Source organism: Polyergus mexicanus, unplaced genomic scaffold (genome assembly GCF_030449975.1).
Source record: "Polyergus mexicanus isolate NDT 795.1 unplaced genomic scaffold, iyPolMexi1.0 SCAF_17, whole genome shotgun sequence".
NCBI lineage: Eukaryota > Metazoa > Arthropoda > Insecta > Hymenoptera > Formicidae > Polyergus > Polyergus mexicanus.
In genome coordinates, this window is record NW_027223337.1 from 5,182,569 (window position 1) to 5,193,850 (window position 11,282).

General features: G+C 32.8%; 2 protein-coding genes across 3 annotated transcripts in view; both read right to left on the reverse strand.

Annotated features, from left to right (window-relative positions):
* Nucleotides 1-157: 157 nt before the first annotated feature.
* Nucleotides 158-4,215, reverse strand: LOC138940458 (WD repeat-containing protein 3). Its single transcript, XM_070309370.1, has 14 exons — nt 3,930-4,215; nt 3,660-3,869; nt 3,396-3,593; nt 3,139-3,312; nt 2,816-3,021; nt 2,598-2,733; nt 2,336-2,529; nt 2,072-2,267; nt 1,740-1,967; nt 1,366-1,635; nt 1,049-1,291; nt 806-966; nt 518-740; nt 158-429 (listed from the first exon to the last, which is right to left on the reverse strand). The coding sequence occupies exons 1-14, from the start codon at nt 4,098-4,100 to the stop codon at nt 265-267; spliced, it is 2,775 nt and encodes a 924-aa protein (XP_070165471.1). The 5' UTR covers nt 4,101-4,215; the 3' UTR covers nt 158-264.
* Nucleotides 4,216-5,449: 1,234 nt separating this feature from the next.
* Nucleotides 5,450-11,282, reverse strand: part of LOC138940628 (uncharacterized) — a 23,272-nt gene continuing 17,439 nt past the window's right edge. The window contains exons 2-4 of one of the 2 annotated variants that reach the window (XM_070309702.1): nt 8,026-8,386; nt 6,468-7,709; nt 6,260-6,349 (exon numbers count right to left, since the gene is read on the reverse strand). In XM_070309702.1, the coding sequence (XP_070165803.1) occupies nt 6,346-6,349; nt 6,468-7,675 (1,212 nt within the window). In that variant the 5' untranslated portion in view covers nt 7,676-7,709; nt 8,026-8,386 and the 3' untranslated portion in view covers nt 6,260-6,345. Of the gene's footprint in view, nt 7,710-8,025; nt 8,387-11,282 lie in introns of both variants that reach the window. The other variant, XM_070309701.1, reaches the window with a different exon arrangement.

Genomic DNA, 11,282 nt, shown 5'->3' on the forward strand with positions numbered 1-11,282 from the left:
AGATTGATTGTGAGAACAGTATCACAATTTTGTATCTTTCATACTAATTGTAAGTACATATGCACTTTAGATGCGCAAAAGAGAGATAGAGATAGAGAAATGGAAAAGTACAGAGATTTGTAATTATAAACAAATTACTTTATATATATATGTATGTGTGTGTACATAAAGTATAATGAAAATGCATTTATGCATTATGTATGAAAATCTATATATTTATGCTTATATATATATGTACAAAATTCCTCATATTGTCAAGAAGATCTACAATTTCATAATTGCTCTCTTCATAGCCTTTTCCTTATTTCTTCTGACTTTGTTTTTGTGTTCGCTATTCTTAGTAGCATCCCTGAAAAATTTGATTCCTTCTCGTTCCTCGATAATGCGTTGCATATACATCATACCATGCAAATTAAATCCAATAGTATCCTGAGAAATATTATTTTAATTATTTTATCTAATAAATAATTAAATGCATTCTTATAAGTAATATATACAATCAATAAGTTTATATTACTCTTAAAATGGATATCCTTTCTACAGCGAGCTTCTTCACGATCTCTAATGTAGGCAAAAGATTTTGATTGGCTACTATTGGACTGTGATATGCTTGAATTAAGCACAAAGCTAATTTGGCTAATAACTCAGCATGATAATTTCTTTTCAACAAGCTGGGGAGTCTCTGTAAAATATCAGAGGCGGCAGAATACGGCAATAACAGTAATGTTTCTTCCAATTCACTGAAATATACATTTTCAATTATATTTTCTTACGCAACAATATTAATCCATTTATTGCATTTTACCTTGCCCTAACACGCTTAAAGGTTTCCAGTAAGAAGTCTTCTGTGTTTGTACAATTGTAAGCTTGCATTAACAGAGGAAGAGGCGGTACTTTACCATTAGCTATATTCGATTCTGTCTCGTATTGTTTGGATACTTCCAAACATTCCAATATCAATTCAGCCTAATATATATAAATAAAGTGTATAACATAAAACTGATACCTATCTTACAAAAATTATATGTTTTAAAGTGATGCAACTTACAGCCTTTTCACTGTTAACAGTCTTTCTAGAAGGCAATGCTTGTTGCTTCTGTCCTAACACTGTAGTGGTTTCCCCAGTGACTAGTTCATTTTCCTGTTGTTCTCTTTCTTCTTCCGCCTCATCTTCTAATACTAACGGTTCGTTAGTTTTCTCATATAATCTAATTACCTTATCAGAACCGCATGAAGCGACAAAAATCCCGTTTGGTGAAACGCAACAATTCCAACTTTCTCCGGTATGGCCCTAGAAAAAGATTGAACTGTCTTATAATAGAGCCATCAATACACAATTTCACAAAGTATGCAGAAATATATTACTTTTAACGTGATGATCTTTCGAAATATATCGGCATCCCATTGTTTGATTTTTCCATCCTTTCCAGAGGTAAAGAAGTAATGTGTTCCAGATACGAACGAGAGACCCGTAATAGAATCGTCGTGCGCGAATATAGATTTGTGGCAATCGCCAAAATCCAAACCCCAAATTTTAACATTGCGATCGGCGGAACCGGTTGCTATGAGTGTAGAATCGCTGGATATATCCATGCACAATGCTGGTAATTTGTGTCCATAAAGGGATACAAAGAACTACAATAAAAATATGAAATATTACACAAGAGATAAAATTTAAGATAAAGTATATCTTATGATACCTTATAGTATCTAGACGTAAAATAATGAGGTAACTATACCTTAAATGTATCTAAAAAAAAGATTTTAATGGTACAGTCCAATAGAGAAACGGCAATAAATCTGTTATTTGGACTTATTCTTACACACAGTATGCTTTCTTCAAGCTTAAGAGTTCTTGTATGTAAGACAGAAAGAACCTTCGCCTTTATCTGATTGTCGGGATCTTGAATGAGTTCAAAGTTCCAAAATTTCACCGTTTGATCACCACCACCGCTAGCAACCCCTTTCTATTTACACAATATCATAAATATGCGAAAATATATGTAAAAACATATTAATTAGCAATAAAATAAGTAACTGCTATTAAAATATCTTTCTTCAAAAATATTACCAAATCAGGAAATAATGTTACGCTCCAAAGTTCCTTGGAATGTGCCACCACTTCTTCCAAAATATCACCAGATGCGATATCAATAATAAGCATTTTACCGTCCTTTAAACCAACAATTAGATGTCTATCACCCGGCACAAATGTTACCGTCAAAGCATAACCACACTGTACCGTGCGTAAACACGCCAATGTTGGCCTAAAAATGTCATGTGAGTTAAGAAAAACACTCAACATTTATTCTTTATTAAAAATTTCATATACTACCTGTTCCACAATTTAACAGAATCTCCGCTAACGGTAGCGAATGCCAAATTGTCGGAGCTAAAACAAACAGCTCGAACATCTGTACGATGCCCCTGTGCCATTATTGAACGTAAACACTTGACTTCTTTTGGATTTTTCTCTTCCATGTGCAAAGAATGTAATTCAATTGAATTGTTATTCACTCCAATGCATACCTGCACAAAAGAAATAAAATATAACACAAATTTTTCAGATAATTTTGTATTTATGCTATTATACTAACTCTAAGTTCGTTTCCTTTGCCCATAATTAAATCAAGCCCTTTTGCTTTACCAGATATTTGAACAACAGGTAAACGTTTTATCTCATCCCTGAGAGATGGTGCAATTGATAGCTCCTTCTCTGTATCATTCGCTTCCCTATTGATGATGACAGAACATGTATATGTAATTGAATCTTCTTAGAAATATATTTCCAACTTTAATATAAATTTTAACTCACTGCTGAGCTTTACGTCTTTCCTTCCTCAATCTATTCGCAAATCTATTCTTTATTGTATCATCGGGTAATAGATGAAACAATTCTATGGAATTCCCCACTCCATGACATCCAACAACTTTGCAAGTAGAGTCAACTTCTAATGAGGTAACTCGGCCACCACCTGCTCTTAATATACCTCCAATTTTCTTACATTTTATAGGATATTTCTATAAAAATATAAAATATTCATTCTTGTTATTTTATTCTGACCATATACAGACAAATAATGCTATAAACTATAAACTCAGTGTATAGTTATAATGTATACAAATGTAAGAACGTACCATATCCATATCCATGCTTTCCTCATTCTCTTCATCAAAATCCAAAGCACTTACAGCAGTATCGAGTTCAATGCTCTTGTTATCAAGGAAGGTTATTTTCCAGACATGCAATTCTTTATCATTGCATCCTGTTATTAAATATTGATCATCCTTCATTAAGACGAAACTCCAAACCTGTTTAGCACAAACATCAATTAGATAGAAATAATATAATTAACAAATAAGAACATAAAACTAGCATAGCTAACATAGCTTACTTCTGATCTATGTCCAATAAGAGTTTTGAAGTTATGTTCCGTATCTAAGTCCCAAAACTTTACAAATGTATCTTTGCTACTACTGATAATAATGTTGTGTTCTTTCATGAATACCAATTTAGTTACGACACCTTTGTGCCCAGTTAATCGACATATTCCTGTTTCAGCTACAACATCCCAGATAATGATATCTGTATCCTGTTATATTTAAAAAAAATGTCATTTAGTACTTGAATTGCACATCTGTCTATAAAACATTCTTACCTTGGAACCAGTGGCTAATCTAGTTCCAAAAACATCATATGCTAATGCTGTTATTTCAGATTTGTGTCCAACAAATACATTGACATTTTCACCAGAGATTAAATCAAAGATCTTTACTGTACCATCCGCGTAACCGACAGCAATATGCCTTTTATTGGGCGATGCAGCTAGACGTGTTACACATATCTTTTCTCCAGATAACACTTGCGCCTAAAACATAAAGATATTATAATTACCTCTATATTAAGTTCTTCATTTTTCTTTTCTTACCTTTTCTCCAAGCCGTAGATCCCAAATGTATACATGTTCACATGCACCAGCAGCAACAAATCTACCTTCTTGATCTTCCAAGGTTACAAAAACAATATTACAATGCGGGCTTGCAATTATATTTGTATTACCTGCTGGAACATATCTCAGATATTGTTTGGTCAATCCCATTTTTTATTTGTCTAAATTAAATTTAAAAAATTACATATATCTCTCTCGTTCTTTAAGTTTTACCAATTTGAGGTTACATACGCACATGTACTATCGTATACGTACTACAAATGACTACATGATTACAAATCATTGCATAGGCTGCGGTCGGGAAGACGCTAGAAATGCTACGAAGCGTTTGATTGACCAATCAGGACAAAAAGAGTAAAGATTCATTTATTCTGATTGGTTAATGCAATGCTTCGAAGCATTTCTAGCGTCTTCCCGACCGCAACCTATGTCTATGGAGAAATCAAACCTAAAAGTTGCCTAACCTAAACTGTCTAAAAAATGGCGCATGCGCAATACATAAATTACATTATACCTAAATTCGAATTAAAGCGGGAAGCACACACTTTTGCATAAGCGCATAATCATAAGCATAAGGAAATTGATTGGCCCATTCCTTATGCATAAGGAAATTAACCAATCAAATTCCTTATGCTTATGATTATGCGCTTATGCAAAAGTGTGTGCTCCCCGCTTTAAGGCCATCACACACAAAATTCCGTAAGGACATAAGATGTTATGGAGAGCCAAATACTCGATTGGGATTAGTCCATTTTCTTCTCTAGTTCCATTTACGCTTATGTTTATGTCCTTACGGAATTTTGTGTGTGATGGCCTTTAGCAATTTGAATTAGTTTTATTTCTTACTGCATTTTCATTTACAGGTTTTTCTGATTATATCCTCTCATATATGTATATCTATTTTTAAAATACATTTTCTTTTACACAAATGTTCATGTTGATTCTGTCAATAGCAAACATATATATATATATATATATATATATATAATATATATATATATATATATATATATATATATATAATACTTTTTATCTGCAAGAATTATTACAATAGATATATGTTATAATTTTTAGAAAATTTTTGGTACCAGCTTTCATACGCTCCCAATTGTACAAATATATATGATATAAAAATGTTTTTAGCAAACATTTTTGCACCAACAATAAGATATATATCTAGTTTTAAACAAATTAGGAATTAGGCTATTTTGACGTATGTAGAATAAAGATGATTATTACATTCAGAGTAAAGTCATATGGTCTAATAATTACAATACATTAATGTATAAAAATTTAAAATAATGTATAAAAATAATAATTACAATAGTTGTAGTATATAGAAATGTACATATTGTACAAGATGAATATTTCATCATATATCAATAGCATAATTTTATACAAATTCATAATATGTGTAATAATTTTTTTAATAAGTATGTTCATAAAAAATAGATGATATATATGTAATATCTATATGTCATAACACAATTTATTATATTCATTACAAAGGAACTGTAGAAAGAAGTACATAGTAATATCTAACTGTACAAATAGCACAAGAGACAGTCAAACTTTCACCAGAATCATTCACTCATGTTCAAAAAAAATGCTGTATATATATCAAATACTTCAGTCTAAGCGTTTATTTTGTTGAACATTGAATAAAAGGCACTGGTAAGAATTACTTCTCTTGTTCTTCGCAATATACAACTCATATTCTTTCATCATATTAACTTGTCAGCAAAGTCTATTTACACATTTAACATCAAAGAGTAACACTATTACCTCTTGATGTATTTCTCATCTCTTTTACGACCAGAATAGTTTTAGATATTCAAATAATCATTGCATAATTACACATTATGCAAACACTAAGAGGATGTTCAGTTTCTTTTTCTCTGATTTATCTATTTCTTTAATATAATGTCATAATTTTTTTAATATAATGTAAATAAGTTACGTCTTTTTTTCATACTGAAAACAGCATAACTATACTTGCGCTCGGCATTTATAAATATTATAAAATAGCTATTTTCTCTAAAACGCGAATTTAAATTGCTATTGTTAACATAAGTCTTGTATATGTCAGAAATATTATATTGCCATTGCGGTAATTCTGCTGTTGCAATTTTGTCGCTTCAAATCTGTAAATTATATAGCAAGCATATAAGTAAAGCACATTCAGATTGGTCGCTGTTATCAGTAATGTTCATGTAATCATGTCAAAAGTCCTGAAAGTACATCCATAGCGGAAAGCACAAGTTCTATCTATTATGCTGCGCTTGTGGTTCTACATTTTGTTCTCCACCGTGAACTGGTTGTGTCAATGTATTTTGAAACCACATCATCCAGTTGCTTAGGTAATGGCCGTCCAATTGATTTTCGGGATTGTCCCTTATCTGCACATCGTTCAATTCTTGAAAATTGCGAACGGTTCGGAGTTCCGTAAAATTATTGTTCACCGAATGGCCCCCATGCATCCTTACCTCCCTCTTTCTAAAGGCATCCTTTACTAACCTTTGCCTACGCTCCTCTTCCGTCTCAATAGCGGATCTTGTGAATCTCATTTCCCTAGCCCTCAGAGCGTCCCTTCGCAATCTCTCCTTCCTCTCCTCCTCTGTCTCTTTAGCGTACTGATTCAATCGAGCCTCTCGTCTCTTTGCCGATTCTTTGTCAAGTCTTTCCCTTCTTTGTTCTGGTGTTTCGCTCGCATATAATGATAATCTCTTGATTCTTCTTCTCTCGGCCTCGCGATCTAATCTCTTTCTCCTATCTTCCGGTGTTTCGTTATACATTCTATACTCCCTTTTTCGCGCTGCTTCAGCGTCGAGTCTTTTCCTTCGTTGCTCCGGTGTCTCATAATACATTCTCATCTCGCGTCTTTTCGCCGCTTCCCTTGCCAATCTTTGTAAACGCTGTTCTTCACTCTCTTGTTCGTACAGCTTCTTCCGTTTCTCTCTCATACACTCGGCCTTTTTCCTCAATCTTTCTTTATAATCTTGATGCACGATAGGTTTTATTCTGACATGTTTTTTTGATCTTCTGGATATTTTAGTTTTTTCCAAAGAATCTTTGCCGTCCGTTAATTGATTTTTACGTTTCGTTACTGTGATTACGCCAGTCAATGAGTCAATATTAACAGGGACTTGTATATTTTGTTTAGCGTCTTTCAAGACTCTTAATCGTATGCTGGCATCGTTATTATCATCGCATAACCATTCCGCTGTATATAGGGTCCCATGATCTTCATCATCCTCCTTTTTTATATTGATATTAAGATCGTCTAAGAACTCGTTCGGTATCGTCACTGTAGATATATTGTAATTGGTCGTTTGTTCATCATTCCGAATAAAAACTTCTGTTGCATTTGATTGTTTCTGGAACTCGATATTTATGGAATCGGAATCCAAGGTATCTAAGTAAATCGAATCTGTTAGTACGTTAGCAATGACATTGCTCTCGCTATTTTGTACATTTCCTAAAGTAGAATCTGAAGTATTTGATTCATTCACTTCAATCTGATCTTTATCAATTGCTTTCTCATTGATTACATGATGGTTCTTGGTCTCTTTGATTTCAATAGCGCAGAAATGCTGTGCTGCTGTAACTATCTCGACTTCATTAAGATCCGTATCAGAGTCATCGTTCTTCCGTTTATTACTGTATACTGAGATTAAATCTGTTGGCTGATGTCTTATTTGTACATTATCTTCAGATATTTCCATGTCCCTCTGATCAGATCAGATGATGTACTAAAAGCTGGAATTATATAGTAATAATATTTACACAATCATGCTACAATTGTTCTTTCAATTATAATATAACTTCTACACATACACACACACACACACACACACACACACACACACACACACACACACACACACACACACACACACATTTACGACATTTATATATATCTTTCAAAAAATATATAAAATATCAAAAAGTATTTACAAAAAAAAAAAAAAAATGAAAAGGCGCACTTTTACAATAATCGTCTTATTTTCAAATTATCAATAGAGAATTATGATAATTAGATACTAGAGCCTGTCAGTCAAAATATGCTCCATACCTGCGTATCGTCTGCTTGACAGCTGATTCAAGATGGCAACATAGATGATACTTTAAAATCGTGCATTTTTGCAGTATCCTTAAGCAACACGCTTGATGCGTTCGTCATTTTTGTTCTCATGTCACATGATAATATAAATTATGCGCGAATGTAGTACTCGTCGAATTAATTAGGCAACTTTATCCAAAATTTAGCTGCATATCGAGCACCGCTCTTCCATGTTCCATGCACGCTTTTCGTCATTGCTAAAGCGATAAGACTAGAGAGTGGACTCAGCAGCAGAACTTTGAGCTGCATTTAAAATAAAAAAGGCGCATAGAGTGCGGTGTCGTCGATGGTTCCGTTTGTTAGATTGGCTGCACTGGAAAAAAAAAAGAAGTATGTGAAATTATATCGTAGAGATGTAATTCTATGCTAATATTTTTTTATAGGGGTAAGATTTACAGGCTTTCAACGAATCTTGCTGATCTTGATTGTCCGCTATCAACTTTAATGTTTCGCAGCACGCTTGTCCTCTTTTCTCTGGTTCTCTCTTTCAATATTTTGACAATTCTGATATAAATGATCGAACGTTTTAAAGCGCGCAAAGATTTCTAAAATTCCAGACACGCCTGTCAAAATTTTAAAACAGTAAGACATCGGACAGCTATATATGTGGCCAAGAAAAAAATTCGTTTTTTAACAATTAATAAACTACTTACCCATACAGCACTAAAGCTTGCAACAACATTGCTGCAATATTGCAATATTGCATATTGTAGTTTAATGTTGCAGAAATATTGCAAAGACATTATTTTACAATATAACTTCAGCAATGTTACAGCAACATTCCAAAAATATTACAAAAAAAGTATTCAATAATCGCTAGTTCATTCGTTTACCGCTATGCAGCGCATATTGCGCTATCTATTCCGCATTTAATTTTTAGTCACGATGATTATATAAAGTTTACAAAGAGCGACTAATAAGATTAAAGATATAATAACTAGTTTTATTAGCTTAAGTTGTATGATATAATCCCAACACAGGGGACTCAGACATTGGACTAAGAATTCTTTTAATAGTTTCCATTTTTATATAAAATCAAAAATTTGATAATAATTTTTTAACATGCAAAAAAGATACTTCAGATTTTAATAAATAAATTTTGAGATTATATGAAGACAAGAGAGATGTGAAAAAACTTGTATGCGTAAATCCACCACAATCTTTTTGCATATCTGAATATTTCGAATACAAAAAGATTGTGAATTTACAAAATTGCAAATTGAGTTTTTTCTTATTTCTCTTAGATATTCTCTGTCACTGAAGGAAGTCGAATGTGTACCGAAAAATCTGCAATTTATAATTTCGTTATTATTATAATATAGAAAATCTATATACACACTAAATCCTGATTCTTATATGCCTAATTTCTTATTATTTTTTTCATATGTTAAAGATATTATGTCGATGAATATACATAAAGCATTATCGCATATATATTATATTGCTATGTTGCTGCAATATTATATTGCAATATTTCTGTAGGCGGACATTTTACTGTTGTTGCAATATCATAACAACGTTGCAGCAACATTTCTTAATGTTTCTGCAAGGTTGCAATCTTGCAGAAAAATGTTGCTGCAATGTTATTGCAATCTTGCGGTGCTGTATGGGTATTATCTCCCCGAAAGATTTATACCGAGAGCTGTAATTAACAAAAACGCTTGCGCCAGTCAGCGTTCTTTGTGTCCAATTACGCGGGTGCTTAATAAATACGAGGTGGACATCTAAAAATGGTCATCGATTCTCCCCGATTCATCTTCGATATCGATAAATCTCACAAAACGCACGCATACGTATGTTGTGCGTGTGTGTATTCGCACTTTTTGCCCGTTCGATCTGCGTTCCTTCCAGGAACATGACTTTCGATCATACACCATTAATTGCCAGCGTGATGCATAACGATTAGCTTTTTTCCTTCATCGTCGTCGCCGAAACACGCATATCCAGATTACCGCGATGCGCGCATGTCAACTCCAAATGGAAACGTCTTAATTATCGGAGCACGTAGTATCGGGGACGGGGGGGGGGGGCAATCCAGGCACGTCCAAGGAGAGAGGGAGAGGAAGGAGAAGGAAGGAGAAGGAAGGAGCAAAAACTGTCAACCGGCCCGCAAACGAGTGACTTGAGACAATAAGGAAAGATATACAGTGAACGGGGACATTCGCGTACGCTATATAAGTATATCGAACCGTTTCTCGTCCCGTCACCAAAAGAGCGAAGACGTTTATCTCGTCGTCACACAAAGAAATGTCCCGCGGAGATGAGATACGTATAAAAAATCGCGGAAAGATTGTCTATATATATTCTATATACATACATACATACATACATATATACATACATATATATATATATATATATATATATATATATATATATATATATATATATATATATATATGCAGGGTGTCCTAGACCACCCGTACACCCCCTTTCTTTCAAAAACTAAGCATTTTAGAGAAAAACGTTTTGAACAAAAATTGTATGGTTTTGAGGGGAACATAAGATGATGTCATTGGTTTGATCTTGGATGGCATCGTTAAGGTCAAGTCAAGGATATCTTTAATTTCTTAAATAGAACCCCCTATTTTTCATTACATATTCTTGTAGCGTATCTTGAGAGCTTTCCAAAACACTATAATAAAGTATCTTTTTTCATTAAGTACTTTTCGAATTATTTTATATTTTAATCTGACATATTTTGATATAAAAAATAAAATATTTCGTACAATATTGAGTTTTCGATAATCTTACCGTAATACTTTTATGTACAGAATAATGAGACAAATCAATTAGTGCTAAGAAAAAAAAACAAATAATTATTTTAAAAAATACATTGTAAATAATTTTTTTAAAAACAATTATTTTTTTATACTAATTGATTTATCTCGTTATTCTGTACATAAAAGTATTACGATAAGATTATCGAAAACTGAATATTTTACGAAATATTTTATTTTTTATATCAAAATATGTCAGATTAAAATATAAAGTAACTCAAAAAGTGCTTAATGAAGTGCTAATGAAGAAATACTTTATTATAGTGTTTTGGAAAGCTCTCGACATAAGCTATAAGAATATGTAATAAAAAAATTGGGAGTTCCATTTAAGAAATTAAAGGTGTCGTTGACTTGACCTTAACGATGCCATCCAAGGTCAAACCAATGACATCATCTTACGTTCAGTACTCTGCGTTGATACCACTGCTT